Source organism: Borostomias antarcticus, assembly GCF_949987555.1.
Source record: "Borostomias antarcticus genome assembly, chromosome: 1".
NCBI lineage: Eukaryota > Metazoa > Chordata > Actinopteri > Stomiiformes > Stomiidae > Borostomias > Borostomias antarcticus.
In genome coordinates, this window is record NC_140234.1 from 53936003 (window position 1) to 53958553 (window position 22551).

A 22551-nucleotide genomic window follows, 5' to 3' on the forward strand; every position below is an offset into this window, starting at 1 on the left:
ACTATGACAGTTAACACAATTAAATGGTTGTTAGTGATAACCTGTGAAGTTTCAATGATTTGGGGTGGAACCAAGAGATAATACTGAAGGGGATATTGGAAATGTTTGACAATAACGAGGGCTGTGTTTACATTTGTGATTACAACTTTTAGTTGGTTCTTAGCATACTGCACACTTATGCTAGTACACATCGAGAGAGACAGAGACAGCGCTTCTGAGAACCTGGTACACAAGCTAAGAGCTGCAGGACACCAAGACAAATGCCATGTTATTCAATCTCCTACAAAAGCCAGCTGCAGAAACAGGGTCTGGGTTGAGTATTTGGACACAGTCGACAGGCTTAGGGGAAAAAAAAAAAAAAAAAACTAAAGAAATAGAACAAGGCACCAAATTGTCTGTAAAATAACTGAACTGTACAGAATAGGCCCCAGTAGTTCAGGAACGTTTGGATGGGAGAATCCACAGGACACCTCCCTTCCACTCTGCCTCCTCGTTGCTCCTGTCTCCTCCTCATCTCTCTTCTCCTCTCTTCCCTTTGTGTCTCCCTCCTTCTCGCAAGTTCCACCTCCCTTGAGGATCTCCCCATCCTCCCTCCCCCCATCCCCTCAGCCCACTAAGAGTTAGATACATTGATCCTATACCCCCCACCCTCATCCCAACGATAACCCCTTGCCTCTTCTATTTAGATGTAGTACTCCTTCTTCTCGTCCGTGCTGTTGTGTCCACCCTCCGCATTAATGATGGCCGTGTCTGCATCTGCAGCATCATCAGCTCCTTTGGCTTCATGTGTGAAGTAGGTGCCTGTATTCAAAGACAGCAAATCTAATTATTACCTATGCACCAGAATTAATGTAAATTCCAATATATAGATAATACTGTATTATGTAATCTTATTGATCTTAAGTATATCCATGTTGTACTTTGTGAGATTGGTATATGAATATGAATAACTTAATCTCAGATCAGTTCATCTCAGCTCAGCAGAGCTGTATGTACTGTACAGTAGACAGCCAGGCTGGACTTTTTACCTTTGTGTCTCGCAAAGTATCGTCCCAGAACAATGAGTGCACAGAGGATTGCGAACATGACCACGGCGACCACACCTCCGATGACAGCATGGTCCAGTTTCTGCTGTGCCCCCTCACCTGCTCTGGAGTCTAGAAAAGAAACAAGCCAATCACAGCAATTACTCAAACTTCTAGTAGACTTTTTGTTTGGCCATCCCATGCAGCACAAATCCATCTTGTTTAGAAGCCTCTTGTGAATAGGAGGTGTGATTCCATGGTGTGAAAGAAATATTAGATTCCATTAAACGGAATTACACCATGGGTTGTTTACATTAGAGAACAATGATATATTGTACAGTAAAAAACAGGTGGTGTGAAAGCAGTGTTTTTCAGTTCAAATCACATTTAAATCTATGATTAACCTCCTACACAGTCACACCTCCTCTGTTGTAGTAGATGCTCAGAAGAACCCATGCGTACAAGCATATGACACACCCTCCAGTTTGCATGTCGCCCAAACAGGTGACCTTTCACACCTGGACTAACCTGACGTGTCAGATGGTTTGCTTTGCATAAACATGAGTGAACTCTCCATTGGAAACTGTTTGGAATAGGGCAGACACTTTCAAAAATACTTGGCTGTAATTGGATGAACCATCTGTCTATCACCGTCTATCATGCGCTAACTCCTCGCTGTCATCACACCTCAACCCGCCCAGTGTACCTGTTTATATTTCAAATTCCTCAGACCCAATGCTGATTGGCAAAATCGTTTTCTGATCTGGCACAAACGCATCTCTATGAAGAGTATCCAGTCTGATTTGCGCAAGAAAAAGAATGGACAAGAGGAACAAGTGATTTAAAACCATATGGGATTGCGTGGGATTAGTGGGGGTTGCCACTCAAGCTCAGAGACATTATAGACACACTGAGATATCTCACCATGAACAGTGTAAACCTAAAGAAAAAACAGAATCAACAAATCCCTCTATGCACGTCTGGGTATTCGATGTGAACTGTTCTGCTGCTGCGCTGACTTTAGGAGTCTCTAGTGGGAGCTGGCTTCGCTCAAAGTTCGCGCTAAAACTACCTGACCAATTTTCATTAAACCTGGTGGAACTTACTGTAGAACCCATTATATTTTGGAGCAGATCCGAATCACTGGCGGCTCAACTAATTATTTTTTCCACGTTAGTTAACATTGCCAGATAGACCAGACCAGCACATACAGAACAGGTAGGCTACTTCACAATGTTTAATACTTCCAGATACCAGTTAGTTTCTAGGTACTGTAACGTTAGCTATAACTAGGTTTCAGGTTTCAGCTGCTGCGCAGGAATATAAATCTAGGTCAGCGCAACACCTCGTTGATTCTGTCTCTCACTCAATAATTAGTTGACATTTACAGTAACAAAAAACATATTGCACCTTGGCATGTGCCATTTCAAATGACAAACATCTGTAGTCTGCTTTGTTATGCTTTCATTACTTTCTGAATGCAATTGAAGAGCACTTTGGCTTTTCGAATCGCAAGTTCAATTGGCATACTGTATGTATGGAGGGAAAATATACATCGCAGCCAACATCATATCTCATAGCTGTTAAGGATGATTAACTACTGTACATGAGACATGACTCACTGCTGAATGTTCTACATATTCTGTCTGAATATACTACATCCTAATGGCTTTCTGGGGGCTGGGGCTTTGCTTCCCCCAAAAGAGTGCTTTTGCAAAATGTTCCAGACAGTTACATTACAATGATACACTACACCTTCCCCACAATACACATTGAGAGAGTTCATAGGCCTACTTCAATTTAAGGGGGGATCTCTGGAAGTAGAGCTCAATCATCAGGAAGAGACAGAAGCCTGGAGATAAATCGGAACCAGTGTCCCCTCCGAGAGTTATATGTCCCTAATCACAAGTCAACGTTCCAGATTTTTGTCCATCGTTTATCAAGATTTATATTTCTGCTAGAGGAAAACAAGGCAAAATTTGAAGACTTTAAATTTACAAACTTTCCAATAGTTAAGGTGTGTATACTGCATCAAGTGCAGGATGTGTATACTGCAAGTGCAACGATTTCTGCACCTTGGGAACAGTACAATTTAATGAGGGAGAAACTCATTAGTCTCTCATATCATACACTCAAAAAAGACCAGTGGAGGAGTAGAATCTTCTTACGGTGTGAGGACATCAAAAAGAACACTAATTACTGACATCTGTATGTGTTAATAATCAAGCTATGTGACAGCTGCTACAGTTTGACACATATACTCTAGTGTTGTATTCTGTATGCGGCAATTACTGTAAATCCTTGACTGGATCTACCGGAACTACTTTACACTTAACAAGATAATCCATGTTTTGGGAGTCTCTAGTGGGAGCTGGCTAAAACTACCTGACCAATTTTCATTAAACCTGGTGGAAGGGTGTAGCATGGGCCAACTTAGAACCCATTATATTTTGGAGCAGATCCGAATCACGGGCGGCTCCACTAATTATTTTTTCCACTTTCGTTAACATTGCCAGATAGACCAGACCAGCAGTACAGGTAGGCTGTCATCTTATATAGTACACTGGAGCGACCTCTGCTCCATCGCTGCTGGCTCTTATTACGGGCAGGTATAGGCTCAGTTATAGTTTCTGTATCAGGGCTTGGTGGTGGCACAGCATGCCCCTTAAGGAGAGGGAGCGGCCCAGGCTTGTCACCTACCCGCACCCCCCACCTCATCCCTCACCCCCGCTCACCTTATCGACCAATCCTCCGCCCTAACCTCACGCCCACCCCACCCCTGCTGTCTAGCGTCGTAGGGGGCAGCAATCCCCGCACACTAAAATGAGCATTTTATTTTTCACACAGATGTTTCTGCCTGGCTAAAGCACTGAATTTATCTAAAAAGTATCACCAAATGTCAGTATCGATCTCTAGCACATATGGTACTATCCCTTATAAATAGTTAATAGATCATCCACAAACTGTTAGTTAATGAGTTATTAATTATGTGTTAAATGTGTGTTAATAGTCAGTTAATGACTTACAACTATCCCTTCTTGTCTTTGAAATCGAGTTTAACATGTTTTTGAATGATTTTTCAAGATGCCCATCCACATCCATTGTATGACCAAAACGGTGGTAGAGCAATTATCAACTTTCTCGAAAATGCTAGCTTTGTCAACGTTTTGATCTGAGCCATTGTATATGATCATAAGTAACCTTAAAACAGGGATAAACATGCATTTTCCCTTTACTACTCCTTTAAGGGGAGACACTACAGTTGAATAGGATTTTTTTTTTCCTTTAAAGATATCCTCATGAATTTTTACCAGTTTAATCTTCATATCAAGAGAAATGTTTTTCGTATTACACTTTCTCTCTCAAAAAAAGTTTAGGTATGCAAATTAGGCAATAACTCATTAAATATGCGTATTTATATGTACGTATATGCGTAAATATATGGACATTTGCATATATTTCGGTGCCTACTATCTAAACAATGGATAAAGTCAGGCTTAAAGTTTTACTTTTGTTTTGACAATATGCTAAAAACTAGCAGTTTTTATTCAAGTCTCGCCATTCCTCTGTTAATGTAGTGATAGTATACATGTTATAGTAGAAGAATATAAAAAAATCTGAAAATTGAAGTTGGGAAGAAAAAACACCATTTTGACTGTAGTGTCTCCCCTTAGTTGATTACCCACAAACTGTTAGTTAGTGAGTTATTAATGACTTATTAATTGTCTGTTAATAGTTGGTTAATGACTTAAAACTACAACTTATAAATAGTTAATAGATCATGAACAAACGATTAGTAAACTACTTACTAATGATGTTAAGTATTTTTTAATAGTTGATCCACCCACAGTTGGGCCCATCTGGCCTTCCATCAGGGGACCCATCTAAACACAAATTAATACATGTTTAGAAGTAACAAATCATTATGTAAAGGTTAGTACATATATTTGTTAATATTTTATAGACCTTATTGGGGTGTTATTCTAAAGTTGTAACTATTCCTCATTTACTAATGTTTACAAATGTTATTTTATATTGGTAAAGTGGTAATTATTATCAACTCATTTGGAAAAGGTAACTTTTATTTGATAATACCATGTTCATGAGTTATATAGTATACCTTTTTGGGACATTATCTAAAGTTGCAACTATTCCTCATGTTGTAATACTAGTGCACAAGTGGATGGACGGATAGATGGATAGAAGAGAACAACCACTACGGCTCCATGGGCACTGTACACTAGGGTTAGGGTTAGTAAATGAGGAATCGTTGCAACCTTAGAATAACGTCCCAATATGGTCTATAAACTATTGACATGGTCTTAACAAATATATTTACTAATCTTTACATAATGATAGATTGTTAAATACTTCTTAACATTTATTCATTTGTGTTTAGATAGGTTCGCTGATGGAAGGCCAGATGGGGCCAACTGTAAGTCATTAGTAAGTAGTTTACTAATCGCTTGTTCATGATCTATTAACTATTCATAAGTCATAGTTTTAAATCATTAACCAATTAATAAAAAACATTTAACAAGTCATTAATAACTAACAGTTTGTGGATGAACTTCTGAGTATTTATAAGGGATAGTTGTAATCATTAACCGGCTATTAACAAATGTTTAAAGGGGTCCTATTATGCTTATTTTCAACAATATAATATAGGTCTTTAGGGTCCCCAAAACATGTCTTTGACTATTTTTGCTGAAAATACCACTCAGAATAAGCGTTCTACAGTAGCATGCCTCTATACCCCTCTGTTGACGTCAAGATCAGATTGATTTGGTTTTTTTCTAATGCAAATGAACTCGAAATGCAAATGAAGTTGGCAGGCTAGAGAACGAGGGCTGTTGACAGCGCTATGCTACGTACCTAAAATATAGCTGGCTAACCTGGACCATCCACTCTCGATGCCAATGTGACAAATTGAATTGTCCTCTCTCCGTGACTAAACATGATAGTGCCCATGTTATTATCTCAAGGGTTGCACTGTTGCCTCTAGCTACAATCGCTAGCTACACACCACCAGGCTATCGACTACAAACAATGAAAGCTAGATTCTGTAGGCCGAGGGGAATCCAATGATGTCCACTTCTTAACATTTGATGATTTGACCGCTCAATCTACTCGAAGTCTACCACTGTCATTCCACTAACGTTACTGTAACATATATTTTCAGACGAGCATCCGGGTTGAGCCAAAGGCGAGTTTGTTCGTGTTAGCTAGCTAGCGTTAGTACTATATGCAAAGAAACACACAGCATAATTGCTTACAGTTTCTGCATGATTTCCACGGACAGTTGGAATTGCTTTATCATTTAGAAAACGTTTATCTGAAAATCAATTACTGACCCAGGTTGGAAAAGCAATAGGGCAAAAAATGGCTAGCACACTCTGCCAGTGTTTTGCCAATGTCAGTGGGAACATTGCCATCAAAAATAAAATATATCTACTCAGCTCTTATGTCCTTTGAGCTTGGGAGATGATGTAGCAATCTGTGCTGCTTAGTACATCAAAGAACAGAGCATTTTCCGTGCAAAAACAATATGCTAGCTAGCGGGACCTGCAAATAATGTCAGCCTTTATAGCCAGGTAAACAAACGCAGGTGATTGGAGGTATTCAAATGAGGGTGGGATTATTATAATAGGTCCCAGACTGTGGCGTAATTTGAAAAGGGAGATTTGAATGGCTTGCTGGGACTGATTTATTATAATGTTTTCATTTCGGCTGACCACAACAAAATGACTGGGTTGTTTCACTTCATACTTTGTGTGTTAGTAAGCCCATCAGAGACTCAAATGTATATGCAAAAACAATGTTAGTTAAAAACTTAAGTTAGTTTTGCAGATGTGGACTCCTTTAACGCATGATTAATAACTCATTAACTAACAGTTTGTGAATGATCTATTAACTATCTATAAGGGACAGTTATTCTTAAGTATTACAGGGATGACCTTCCATACTTTGTGGTTATTTCTCCCCTAAACAAAATAGTTTTTGTATTTTGTCTATGATGTGGATCCGTTCCCTCCCACGCCATCCTACTCATCACTCGGGAAGCAGTGACATGCCCACACCTCGGCCCTGACACAATGTGCATAGCTACGGGGATTTATGGGCGAATAAAGAGGATTTGCTTTTGATGCCCATGCCTGCGCAGTGCTGAAATGTGCTCCACTGGACTGCAGGACCAAATTCTTTATGGCCCCCCTCTCTGTCTCTTTTTATTTTATTGAGTTTATTTGAGCAGGGGCAGTGCATACCAATCCACCGTGATAGACATGAAGCATGAATAAAACTGTAAATATGCCAGCATTAGCAGGGTTGCTAATTTTCAGCTGCAATCCCTGGGCTAGATGTTAAAGCCTGGACTCTCTACACTGGAATGACTATACACTGCAGGTTACAGGCAGAATAGCCCGTCAGACCTCCTGACAGACTCAGGATCGGCTGGGTGTGTCTGTCTCTCAGCTGATTACATGGAATATTGATTTCTTTACATTTCATTAGTCATACTGCAACACACCCTTGAGAGTGCTGTACATGTGAAACCCTTCTGATTTACAGATGTAATTACATGGTTGTAATTGCAGCAATGACTCTCTTTATAGGAGAAAACCATAACCCATGAGTAACTGTCCATGTTGAGGCAAGTTCAGGCAGGGCAAAGTGATGTTTTAAAAGTGCCAATAACCATTCCATAGTATGGAATGTACAGTCAAGCCGGAAAGTCTCCACACCCCTTTCACCTTCTCCATGTTTTATTACATTACAGTTATTCTAGGTATAATAGATTCATATAAGTTCATTTTTTGTCTAAAATTTCTACACAAATAAGCCCATAATGACAAAGTGAAAACAGGTTTTTAGACATTTGTGCTAATTCATTAAAAATCAAAATGTAAAATATAATATGTACACAAGTGTGCAAACCTTTTAATATGACGCCCAAAAGTGAGCTGAGGTGCATTTCGTTTCCACTGACACTTCTTGAGATGTTTCTACAACTTAATAAGAGTCCACCTGTGGTAAATTTTGCCCATTCCTCTTGGCATATCTTTGCAAGCTCTGTCAAGTTGGATGGGGAGCGTCGGTGCACAGCCATTTTCAGCTCTTTCCACAGATGTTCAATAGACCTTTCCGACCTGTCAATCATGCAGAGAATAATAACCAATAAGGTTGCTTGTATTCTTAAGACCACGCCTCTGATGTCCCACAAACAAAGCTTGTCCTGCGTTGTATTCATGTTATAAGAAAACAAGCTGTACGATACTCCACACCTCCCTCCACACATCACTTTACAGCAGTTAGCAGTTAGACTCAATTTTGTCCTGATTAATTTAAATCTAGAGTTTGTGAGGCATCTGTGCCTTCCGTATAGATTGCCAACACCTAGCATCAACTCATATGTTGTCACCTGCTCTGTCTGAAATCCAAATCTCATGGATATACTTGTGTAAAATAGTTCAGGCCTTTCTGTAGAACTCTCTTAGACAAAGTAGTGACATTTGGCAAATAACAGAACAATATTGTCAGGAATCCTTGAGAGAATAATCAGGTACAGTATGTGCTGTTCAGTGGACATTTTATTAACTTGCTCCAAAGCTTGTGGGGCATAGCAACAGTAACTGGGGGGGTGGAACTTGCCGCCTGAATAGGAAAGGTCTGTTGGATTCAGGGCTGGGCTCTGGCTGGGCCACTCAAGGACATTCACAGACTTTCTCCAAAGCCACTCATTTGTTCTCTTGGCTGTGTGCTTCGGGTCATCATAACCATCGGGTTCCTGCTCACCTCCCTAGCCAAGGCCTGTCTTCCTCGATTGCTCAGTTTGGCCGGTTGGCCAGGTCTAGGAAGAGTCTTGGTGGTTCCAAACTTATTCTATTTACGAATGATGGGCCACTGTGTTCTTTGGGACCTGTAAAGCTGCACAATTTTTTCTATACCCTTCTCCGGATCAATGCCTTGACACAATCCTGTTTCTGAGGTCTGCAGACAATTCCTTTGACCCCATGGCTTGGAGTTTGCTCCGACATGCACTGTCAACTGGGAAACCTTATATAGGCAGGTGTTGGCAATCCCCAATCATATCCAATTAATTGAATTTACCACAGGTCGACTCCAATTAAGTTATAGAAACATGTCAAGCACTATCAGTAGAAATAAAATGCACCTCCGCTCACTTTTGGGTGTCATATCAAAGGGTGTGCACACTTGTGTACATATGATATTTTACATTTTTACTAAATTATCACAACTGTCTAAAAACTTGTTTTCACTTTGTCATTATAGGCTATTTTGTGTAGAATTTTGAGACAAAACTGAAAATCTATAGTTGAATAATTCTGTAACGTAATACAATGTGGAGAAGGTGAAAGGGGTGTGGAGACTTTCCGGCTGTACAGTATATACTGAAGCACAACTACTGTATCTCTAACCCTTGTCTTAGCATCTGGGTCGAATCTGTTTGGGATAAATTCTCTGTTTCATGTTTGTTATGTTGTAATACAGTAAATGGAACATCAGAATGTTTTCCGTCTCCAGAAGAATCTATTTCTTATTCTTGCTGTGCTACAAAAATTACAGGAGTCTTTGCAGCATCTCCAACTGAGTAAACAACAACATCCCAATGCCACCGCTGTCTTCAAAGGTCACTAAGGGAATAGAAAGCGTATTATTCCCAACAAAGATGTACAACTCAACCACGACATTTGGTAGAGGTCATAGTATGGTACAACACAGAAAACCAGTGAAAGGAGAGTTGATGTTGAACTTTGACTTTGCATTGTAATCATTTTAATTAAAAGTGTTGTAAGGAAAACTGCTAATAACCCCTTTCCACACCCCTCTCTTTTCAACACGTTATTCTGTCAGAGGTCATGGCTGAAAGGAAAGGTTACAAGGATAATGGAAAAAGATCTACAGACCACAGCTGGACACATTATACCAGAGAATAAACCAAAACAATATTCACAACCCCCAACAAAGGTGAATCAAACCATCTCAAGTCTTGTCTCCTGTCATATCTCCTCTCCTCTCACTTTACACTTAACAAGATAATCCATGTTTTGGGAGTCTCTAGTGGGAGCTGGCTAAAACTACCTGACCAATTTTCATTAAACCTGGTGGAAGGGTGTAGCATGGGCCAACTTAGAACCCATTATATTTTGGAGCAGATCCGAATCACGGGCGGCTCCACTAATTATTTTTTCCACTTTCGTTAACATTGCCAGATAGACCAGACCAGCAGTACAGGTAGGCTGTCATCTTATATAGTACACTGGAGCGACCTCTGCTCCATCGCTGCTGGCTCTTATTACGGGCAGGTATAGGCTCAGTTATAGTTTCTGTATCAGGGCTTGGTGGTGGCACAGCATGCCCCTTAAGGAGAGGGAGCGGCCCAGGCTTGTCACCTACCCGCACCCCCCACCTCATCCCTCACCCCCGCTCACCTTATCGACCAATCCTCCGCCCTAACCTCACGCCCACCCCACCCCTGCTGTCTAGCGTCGTAGGGGGCAGCAATCCCCGCACACTAAAATGAGCATTTTATTTTTCACACAGATGTTTCTGCCTGGCTAAAGCACTGAATTTATCTAAAAAGTATCACCAAATGTCAGTATCGATCTCTAGCACATATGGTACTATCCCTTATAAATAGTTAATAGATCATCCACAAACTGTTAGTTAATGAGTTATTAATTATGTGTTAAATGTGTGTTAATAGTCAGTTAATGACTTACAACTATCCCTTCTTGTCTTTGAAATCGAGTTTAACATGTTTTTGAATGATTTTTCAAGATGCCCATCCACATCCATTGTATGACCAAAACGGTGGTAGAGCAATTATCAACTTTCTCGAAAATGCTAGCTTTGTCAACGTTTTGATCTGAGCCATTGTATATGATCATAAGTAACCTTAAAACAGGGATAAACATGCATTTTCCCTTTACTACTCCTTTAAGGGGAGACACTACAGTTGAATAGGATTTTTTTTTTCCTTTAAAGATATCCTCATGAATTTTTACCAGTTTAATCTTCATATCAAGAGAAATGTTTTTCGTATTACACTTTCTCTCTCAAAAAAAGTTTAGGTATGCAAATTAGGCAATAACTCATTAAATATGCGTATTTATATGTACGTATATGCGTAAATATATGGACATTTGCATATATTTCGGTGCCTACTATCTAAACAATGGATAAAGTCAGGCTTAAAGTTTTACTTTTGTTTTGACAATATGCTAAAAACTAGCAGTTTTTATTCAAGTCTCGCCATTCCTCTGTTAATGTAGTGATAGTATACATGTTATAGTAGAAGAATATAAAAAAATCTGAAAATTGAAGTTGGGAAGAAAAAACACCATTTTGACTGTAGTGTCTCCCCTTAGTTGATTACCCACAAACTGTTAGTTAGTGAGTTATTAATGACTTATTAATTGTCTGTTAATAGTTGGTTAATGACTTAAAACTACAACTTATAAATAGTTAATAGATCATGAACAAACGATTAGTAAACTACTTACTAATGATGTTAAGTATTTTTTAATAGTTGATCCACCCACAGTTGGGCCCATCTGGCCTTCCATCAGGGGACCCATCTAAACACAAATTAATACATGTTTAGAAGTAACAAATCATTATGTAAAGGTTAGTACATATATTTGTTAATATTTTATAGACCTTATTGGGGTGTTATTCTAAAGTTGTAACTATTCCTCATTTACTAATGTTTACAAATGTTATTTTATATTGGTAAAGTGGTAATTATTATCAACTCATTTGGAAAAGGTAACTTTTATTTGATAATACCATGTTCATGAGTTATATAGTATACCTTTTTGGGACATTATCTAAAGTTGCAACTATTCCTCATGTTGTAATACTAGTGCACAAGTGGATGGACGGATAGATGGATAGAAGAGAACAACCACTACGGCTCCATGGGCACTGTACACTAGGGTTAGGGTTAGTAAATGAGGAATCGTTGCAACCTTAGAATAACGTCCCAATATGGTCTATAAACTATTGACATGGTCTTAACAAATATATTTACTAATCTTTACATAATGATAGATTGTTAAATACTTCTTAACATTTATTCATTTGTGTTTAGATAGGTTCGCTGATGGAAGGCCAGATGGGGCCAACTGTAAGTCATTAGTAAGTAGTTTACTAATCGCTTGTTCATGATCTATTAACTATTCATAAGTCATAGTTTTAAATCATTAACCAATTAATAAAAAACATTTAACAAGTCATTAATAACTAACAGTTTGTGGATGAACTTCTGAGTATTTATAAGGGATAGTTGTAATCATTAACCGGCTATTAACAAATGTTTAAAGGGGTCCTATTATGCTTATTTTCAACAATATAATATAGGTCTTTAGGGTCCCCAAAACATGTCTTTGACTATTTTTGCTGAAAATACCACTCAGAATAAGCGTTCTACAGTAGCATGCCTCTATACCCCTCTGTTGACGTCAAGATCAGATTGATTTGGTTTTTTTCTAATGCAAATGAACTCGAAATGCAAATGAAGTTGGCAGGCTAGAGAACGAGGGCTGTTGACAGCGCTATGCTACGTACCTAAAATATAGCTGGCTAACCTGGACCATCCACTCTCGATGCCAATGTGACAAATTGAATTGTCCTCTCTCCGTGACTAAACATGATAGTGCCCATGTTATTATCTCAAGGGTTGCACTGTTGCCTCTAGCTACAATCGCTAGCTACACACCACCAGGCTATCGACTACAAACAATGAAAGCTAGATTCTGTAGGCCGAGGGGAATCCAATGATGTCCACTTCTTAACATTTGATGATTTGACCGCTCAATCTACTCGAAGTCTACCACTGTCATTCCACTAACGTTACTGTAACATATATTTTCAGACGAGCATCCGGGTTGAGCCAAAGGCGAGTTTGTTCGTGTTAGCTAGCTAGCGTTAGTACTATATGCAAAGAAACACACAGCATAATTGCTTACAGTTTCTGCATGATTTCCACGGACAGTTGGAATTGCTTTATCATTTAGAAAACGTTTATCTGAAAATCAATTACTGACCCAGGTTGGAAAAGCAATAGGGCAAAAAATGGCTAGCACACTCTGCCAGTGTTTTGCCAATGTCAGTGGGAACATTGCCATCAAAAATAAAATATATCTACTCAGCTCTTATGTCCTTTGAGCTTGGGAGATGATGTAGCAATCTGTGCTGCTTAGTACATCAAAGAACAGAGCATTTTCCGTGCAAAAACAATATGCTAGCTAGCGGGACCTGCAAATAATGTCAGCCTTTATAGCCAGGTAAACAAACGCAGGTGATTGGAGGTATTCAAATGAGGGTGGGATTATTATAATAGGTCCCAGACTGTGGCGTAATTTGAAAAGGGAGATTTGAATGGCTTGCTGGGACTGATTTATTATAATGTTTTCATTTCGGCTGACCACAACAAAATGACTGGGTTGTTTCACTTCATACTTTGTGTGTTAGTAAGCCCATCAGAGACTCAAATGTATATGCAAAAACAATGTTAGTTAAAAACTTAAGTTAGTTTTGCAGATGTGGACTCCTTTAACGCATGATTAATAACTCATTAACTAACAGTTTGTGAATGATCTATTAACTATCTATAAGGGACAGTTATTCTTAAGTATTACAGGGATGACCTTCCATACTTTGTGGTTATTTCTCCCCTAAACAAAATAGTTTTTGTATTTTGTCTATGATGTGGATCCGTTCCCTCCCACGCCATCCTACTCATCACTCGGGAAGCAGTGACATGCCCACACCTCGGCCCTGACACAATGTGCATAGCTACGGGGATTTATGGGCGAATAAAGAGGATTTGCTTTTGATGCCCATGCCTGCGCAGTGCTGAAATGTGCTCCACTGGACTGCAGGACCAAATTCTTTATGGCCCCCCTCTCTGTCTCTTTTTATTTTATTGAGTTTATTTGAGCAGGGGCAGTGCATACCAATCCACCGTGATAGACATGAAGCATGAATAAAACTGTAAATATGCCAGCATTAGCAGGGTTGCTAATTTTCAGCTGCAATCCCTGGGCTAGATGTTAAAGCCTGGACTCTCTACACTGGAATGACTATACACTGCAGGTTACAGGCAGAATAGCCCGTCAGACCTCCTGACAGACTCAGGATCGGCTGGGTGTGTCTGTCTCTCAGCTGATTACATGGAATATTGATTTCTTTACATTTCATTAGTCATACTGCAACACACCCTTGAGAGTGCTGTACATGTGAAACCCTTCTGATTTACAGATGTAATTACATGGTTGTAATTGCAGCAATGACTCTCTTTATAGGAGAAAACCATAACCCATGAGTAACTGTCCATGTTGAGGCAAGTTCAGGCAGGGCAAAGTGATGTTTTAAAAGTGCCAATAACCATTCCATAGTATGGAATGTACAGTCAAGCCGGAAAGTCTCCACACCCCTTTCACCTTCTCCATGTTTTATTACATTACAGTTATTCTAGGTATAATAGATTCATATAAGTTCATTTTTTGTCTAAAATTTCTACACAAATAAGCCCATAATGACAAAGTGAAAACAGGTTTTTAGACATTTGTGCTAATTCATTAAAAATCAAAATGTAAAATATAATATGTACACAAGTGTGCAAACCTTTTAATATGACGCCCAAAAGTGAGCTGAGGTGCATTTCGTTTCCACTGACACTTCTTGAGATGTTTCTACAACTTAATAAGAGTCCACCTGTGGTAAATTTTGCCCATTCCTCTTGGCATATCTTTGCAAGCTCTGTCAAGTTGGATGGGGAGCGTCGGTGCACAGCCATTTTCAGCTCTTTCCACAGATGTTCAATAGACCTTTCCGACCTGTCAATCATGCAGAGAATAATAACCAATAAGGTTGCTTGTATTCTTAAGACCACGCCTCTGATGTCCCACAAACAAAGCTTGTCCTGCGTTGTATTCATGTTATAAGAAAACAAGCTGTACGATACTCCACACCTCCCTCCACACATCACTTTACAGCAGTTAGCAGTTAGACTCAATTTTGTCCTGATTAATTTAAATCTAGAGTTTGTGAGGCATCTGTGCCTTCCGTATAGATTGCCAACACCTAGCATCAACTCATATGTTGTCACCTGCTCTGTCTGAAATCCAAATCTCATGGATATACTTGTGTAAAATAGTTCAGGCCTTTCTGTAGAACTCTCTTAGACAAAGTAGTGACATTTGGCAAATAACAGAACAATATTGTCAGGAATCCTTGAGAGAATAATCAGGTACAGTATGTGCTGTTCAGTGGACATTTTATTAACTTGCTCCAAAGCTTGTGGGGCATAGCAACAGTAACTGGGGGGGTGGAACTTGCCGCCTGAATAGGAAAGGTCTGTTGGATTCAGGGCTGGGCTCTGGCTGGGCCACTCAAGGACATTCACAGACTTTCTCCAAAGCCACTCATTTGTTCTCTTGGCTGTGTGCTTCGGGTCATCATAACCATCGGGTTCCTGCTCACCTCCCTAGCCAAGGCCTGTCTTCCTCGATTGCTCAGTTTGGCCGGTTGGCCAGGTCTAGGAAGAGTCTTGGTGGTTCCAAACTTATTCTATTTACGAATGATGGGCCACTGTGTTCTTTGGGACCTGTAAAGCTGCACAATTTTTTCTATACCCTTCTCCGGATCAATGCCTTGACACAATCCTGTTTCTGAGGTCTGCAGACAATTCCTTTGACCCCATGGCTTGGAGTTTGCTCCGACATGCACTGTCAACTGGGAAACCTTATATAGGCAGGTGTTGGCAATCCCCAATCATATCCAATTAATTGAATTTACCACAGGTCGACTCCAATTAAGTTATAGAAACATGTCAAGCACTATCAGTAGAAATAAAATGCACCTCCGCTCACTTTTGGGTGTCATATCAAAGGGTGTGCACACTTGTGTACATATGATATTTTACATTTTTACTAAATTATCACAACTGTCTAAAAACTTGTTTTCACTTTGTCATTATAGGCTATTTTGTGTAGAATTTTGAGACAAAACTGAAAATCTATAGTTGAATAATTCTGTAACGTAATACAATGTGGAGAAGGTGAAAGGGGTGTGGAGACTTTCCGGCTGTACAGTATATACTGAAGCACAACTACTGTATCTCTAACCCTTGTCTTAGCATCTGGGTCGAATCTGTTTGGGATAAATTCTCTGTTTCATGTTTGTTATGTTGTAATACAGTAAATGGAACATCAGAATGTTTTCCGTCTCCAGAAGAATCTATTTCTTATTCTTGCTGTGCTACAAAAATTACAGGAGTCTTTGCAGCATCTCCAACTGAGTAAACAACAACATCCCAATGCCACCGCTGTCTTCAAAGGTCACTAAGGGAATAGAAAGCGTATTATTCCCAACAAAGATGTACAACTCAACCACGACATTTGGTAGAGGTCATAGTATGGTACAACACAGAAAACCAGTGAAAGGAGAGTTGATGTTGAACTTTGACTTTGCATTGTAATCATTTTAATTAAAAGTGTTGTAAGGAAAACTGCTAATAACCCCTTTCCACACCCCTCTCTTTTCAACACGTTATTCTGTCAGAGGTCATGGCTGAAAGGAAAGGTTACAAGGATAATGGAAAAAGATCTACAGACCACAGCTGGACACATTATACCAGAGAATAAACCAAAACAATATTCACAACCCCCAACAAAGGTGAATCAAACCATCTCAAGTCTTGTCTCCTGTCATATCTCCTCTCCTCTCATCTCCTTCCTCTCCTCGTCTCCTCTCCTTCTGTCTACTCTCCTCATCTCCTATCTTATCGCCTCTCCTCGTCTCCTCACCTCCTGCTATCTCCTGTCCGAGTTCATCCCGTTGATTTTTCTAAAAGGTCGCTTCAAAATGACTGTTTTCTTTCATGGTAGCTTTTCAAATTGCCACTTCACAAGAGTTACCGGCAACACTTTATAATAACGATGTGTTATAACAAAAATTATAAAATAAATAGTAGATTTAAAATAAATATTAAAATAATAGTAGATAGTAAACTAATCATGAATTAAGCCTTTGTATGTTTGTAAATGATTAATAAATAGTTTGTAACTTAAGTTATACAACATTTGTAAGCTATTAGTAGATAATTTACTCATCATGAACAAACCATTAGTAGATAGTAAGTTAATCATGAATTAAGCATTTTTATATATTTTAAAATGGTTATTAGCTTGTAACTTAAGTTATAAATAATTTGTAAGCTATTAGTAGATAATTTGCTCATCATGAACAAACCATGACTATACATTTGTTAATTATTATCCAATAATTTATAACTGATTAGTACATAATTTAAAAATGTACTACTTCATCGTTCATATGATCAGTAGATCTTTTTTCTAAATTATTAGTGAAGTATTCAAAGATGTTATCTAATGTGTAGTAACATTTGTAGATGCGTAAAAAAAAAATCACACGATACCTTCATTTGTTTTTTCATGTTTAACAAATGCTTTCTAAAACATTCTTAAAAGATCTATAGATCATTGTCAGATGTTATTGTGGGCCCTAATCTAAAGTGAAGACTATTCATTATTTAGAAATGTCAGTTAATGTTTATAAATTATTTGTGGACTTTTTACTCACCTGTTACGAACGATCTGGCTTTTATGAAGACACAAAGCACTCACTAGACTTCTCTTATCATGTTCAACAAATGATTTGCTAGACATTGAGTAAAAATCTATAAATCATTTGCAGACGCTATTGTGTGCCCTAATCTAAAGTGAAGACTATTCATTATTTACAAATGTGTGTTAATGTTTATAAACTATTTGTATACTTTTTTGTCAACCTGTTATGAACGATCCGACTTTTATAAATAGACACAAAATTCCTAGACTTCTCTTATCATGTTTAACAAATGATTTATTAGACATCCATTAACAATCTCTAAATAATTTGCAGATGCTATTGTGTGCCCTAATCTAAAGTGAAGACTATTCATTATAAACAAATGTCTAATAATGTTTGCTAATTAAATGTTTGCTAACAAAAACATTGTTTATAAAAAATAAACATTCTGAACAAGTCTTTCAGACTTTCAAAAGCAACTAACAGGGCAGATGAGCAACCCCTCATCTCTCTCTACCTCTCTTGCCAAACACAATCTACAAGTCCACACCACAGAGCCCCCCCCCCCCCTCACTCCCACCCACCCCTTCCCTCCCTCCCTTCCCTCACCACCTGCCCTTCCTCCCTGCATGGATTCTTCTACGACATTTCCACACTGCGTGGATTCCTCTATGACTAACAAAAGAACATTCTTTATACAAATACAAAATATTGTTTATATATATTTTTTTTTAAAGTCACTTTTGACACTGACATGGTTTCTCTGTGTGGATTATTCCCTTCTGACTATCTGTACTTTACTTTACTGATATCATGAAGTAGTCGACCTAGGGGACCATGTCGATGTTTCCTAGCAAGCCACTCATGCCACTCAATGACTGCCAGGTGGTCTTTCAGTAGCTGCTCTGTGCGGTTCCCCCTCAATCTCCACACCCTGTCCTTGTAGGTTATCCAGGCCCTTTCTATGTGCTGGGTGTGGGCCTGTTTCTGCATCAACATATGCTACTCTGTGGTTCACTGTGTAATGTCTGTAGCCAAGCTGAGGCAGAGCATTACTGTATGAAATATACTGAAAATGAAATGATATACGGTCCCAGGTGTGTGTTACAAAGTATTATACAACGGTTAGTTCTGGTTCTTGATTCTGATTGGCTGGAAGCCGTGTTAAAATTCTTTGTAACACACACCTGTTTATTTTTATAAACAATGTTTTTGTTGTGCATTGCTTACAATGTTTTCTTGTTGCTTCCATTTATATTTTATACATTTAGAAGAATCCACACAGTTGAGAAACCATGTCAGTGTGAGAAATGTCTGATTTTTTCCCTTTTTTATAAACAATATTGTTAATAAATGTATACATCATACAGTACTCCCTATTCTCTCACTGATGTCACAAAGAAGGATGGATACCAAAACTGTCTATGACATTTATAACATGAGGAAAAAGTTTACAAAAAATTAGCAAACATTATTAGACATTTGTTTATAATGAATAGTCTTCACTTTAGATTAGGGCACACAATAGCATCTGCAAATGATTTATAGATTGTTAATGGATGTCTAACAAATCATTTGTTAAACATGATAAGAGAAGTCTAGGAATTTTGTGTATATTTATAGAAGTCGTATTGTTCATAACAGGTTGAGATAAAAGTCTACAAATAGTTTAGAAACATTAACAACCATTTGTAAATAATGAATAGTGTTCACTTTAGATTAGGGCACACAATAACAACTGACTATGATCTATAGATCTTTTAAGAATGTTTTATAAATCATTTGTTAAACATGAAAAAACAAATGAAGGTATCTTGAGTTTTTTTTAACGCATCTACAAATGTTACTACACATTAGATAACATCTTTGAATATTTCACTAATAATTTACAAATAAGGTTGATCTTGTGTAAAAAATTATCTACTGATCATATGAACGATGAAGTAGTACATTTTCAAATTATGTACTAATGAGTTATAAATTATTGGATAATCATTAACACATGTATATTCATGGTTTGTTCATGATGAGCAAAGTATCTACTAATAGCTTACAAATGATTTATAACTTAAGTTATAAACTATTTAATAATCATTTTCAAATATATGCAAATGCTTAATTCATCCTTAGTTTACTATTACTAGTTTACTATTTACTAGCAAATTATCTACTAATAGCTTACAAATGTTGTATAACTTAAGTTACAAACTATTTATTAATCATTTAAAAACATATACAAATGCTTAATTCATGATTAGTTTACTATCTACTATTAGCTAATACATGTGTTATAACACATCGTTATTATAAAGTGTTACTGAGTTACCGCTTCGTGGCATATTAAGCACGTTGGTTTGGTGTTTGTTCGTCAAGTTGAAGGCATATTTTTCGATCCATTCATCTGAATTGCCTATTTTCACTGTTGACTTTTTTTCTTGGCCACTTTTGAACAGGCCAGCTACACTAGAAATAACTCAGGATAAAACTAACGTCAAGCTAACTATTAGCTAGCTACTGTAACTGCATACGAAACTAGCATTAGCTATGCTACCAACTCACATGACCCCAGTGTTGCCAGATCGGATTGACAATTGGGTGGAAAACGTCCAAATCTGGCAACACTGCCAACGCCAACCCCTCGAAGTAGACATTCGAAGTGTTACTTGCAGAGGAGAAAACAGAGAATTTTGACTCATTATGTTGCGGCGATGTCTCAGAAATAATACTATGAAAAGTAGAATTTGTCCGGAGACAGTTGTACAGGTAGATCGGGCCGGATCCGGACCGGAGACCGGACTATGAGGATGGATGCTGTAGATATATAGATAGATTAGATAGAGTGATTAGATAGATAGATAGATAGATAGATAGATAGATAGATAGATAGATAGATAGATAGATAGATAGATAGATAGATAGATAGATAGATAGATAGATAGATAGATAGATAGATACCTGAAATAGCATCTTTCATTTGCTGCTACGCCCTGTCACTCTTTCAATTATGAACCATCAATACGCCGTCAGAATACCAGCTTGGGCGGCAAAGTGGCACAGACTCTATTATGTAGTATGCGGAGCGCAACGATTCAAGCTAATATTTGAGTCTGGAGAGAGACTAATAGATAGAAAGATAAATAATTTCTTCCTCTGGGGAAATGGTTGTGTTACAGCATTAAGGACAACAAAAATGCAAAATCAGGGACTAATTACAGTAGGTACACAGAATCTACAATTATGCAAAATATACAACAAAAAATATACGACAAAGCTGGCTCATCAGAAACTTGACTCCCTTGCGGCCAATTAAAATTGATTATAATACAGTACATGTTGTTCATTCCCTACATACTTGAAAAGCAATATGTTTCTGTTTTTATAAAACAAAAATAGTTTTCATAAGACAGCAAAGTAAACATTAAATTAACCAAAATAGGGCAAGTCAACAAATCTGAGGTTAAAGTGTTTTTTTTTCTCAAAAGCTCAACATACAGTAGCCTACTGTTTATGAGCTTTATATAAGTATTTCCATTACAGGTTTCACAAATCCCCTACAGTGTGATTAATGCATGCACTCAATATTTTGTGTTACTCACAGGTGTTACTTTCAGAGCAACACAGCCAGGCAACTCAGTAAAAACCTGCAATGGCCCTAAACTGTCAAATTGCTGAGGCAAACAACACAACGAGGCAACACTCCAGACTTTTTAACAATAAAAAAAGTAAACATTAAACCAAGCAAAAGAGGGCTGGTTAACAAATTTGAGGTTAGGGTGATATTTGATGATAAATTACAACTGTGAAAACAGCACTAGCATATAACATGATTGTTAATCTGTGTTTCACAACTAGAATGAAAATCAGCATGCAAACTCCAGGCTCATCTTTTTACATTCCTGCCCGCACTGCTACTATATCCTTGACACCACTTCCATGGCACAATGGAGGGTGCCAAACGTTACTGTGTGTATCTTTTCTACAAGTCAGAATGTGTAGGTCTTCTCACATCCCTTACCCCCCTTCCTACAGCCCATTCCAGTTCTTGAATTGCACAGATTATCTATAATGACAGTGGGATAGTTTATCCAACACAGATAAGGTCCAGACATTGGAGGAGAGATCACTCTACCTGTCTCTAATGAAGGTATGATAATAGAAAATATATAATCACTTTGATTATCTACAGTAGAACAGACTCACTACAGAGACTCACTTTAAATGAGGCACAAAACACTGATGAGACTTATTGCTTGAATTCTGGGAGATATTCAGCTGGAATGATTGAGAACAAAATCATCCAGGCAACAAATGGAAGAGGATACTGCAGCTAAACTTCCCTTCACACAAACAAAAGGTTGTTTGTGTGAAGATCACTGACAAAAGGTTGTTTTCTGGAGTAGGATTGGTTTAAAGGGATGCTATACTGAAGTGAAGGCCAAACCATCGTTGCGGTATACATGTATAAACACAGACTGATCCAATGGGAGCGTGCAGCTGAACTGTGAGTAACCGTGGGAAACTTACTGTAAGTGGGGGTGTCTTAGACTCCAGCCACAAAGTCTCTGCACCTGGTCCTGAGATTACATAAAGACTATCTGAATATTCCATTAAAGGAGTAGTAAAGGGAAAATGCATGTTTAGCCCTGTTTTAAGGTTAATTATGATCATATACAATGGTTCAGATCAAAACGTTGACAAAACTAGCACTTTTGAGAAAGTATGATAATTGCTCTACCACCGTTTTGGTCATACAATGGATGTGGATGGGCACCTTGAAAAATCTTTCAAAAACATGTTCAACTCTCGATTTCAAAGACAAGAAGCTCACCGAGGGGGTAATTGGTGTCCGTTGGTGTTCTGACATCAAATTCGCCGCAAAGTATGAATCCTGATCATTTTATGAAAT

The 22551-nt window shown here is 38.2% G+C and overlaps 1 protein-coding gene across 1 annotated transcript in view; it reads right to left on the reverse strand.

Moving 5' to 3' along the window:
- Window positions 1-682: 682 nt before the first annotated feature.
- The window catches only part of LOC311312020 (cell adhesion molecule 1-like), a gene marked incomplete at both ends in the record, with an annotated part of 172942 nt that continues 151073 nt past the window's right edge, over window positions 683-22551 (reverse strand). The window contains 2 exons of the mRNA XM_084441862.1: window positions 683-801; window positions 1029-1157. Coding sequence (XP_084297988.1) covers window positions 683-801; window positions 1029-1157 — 248 coding nt within the window. The remainder of the gene's footprint in view (window positions 802-1028; window positions 1158-22551) is intronic.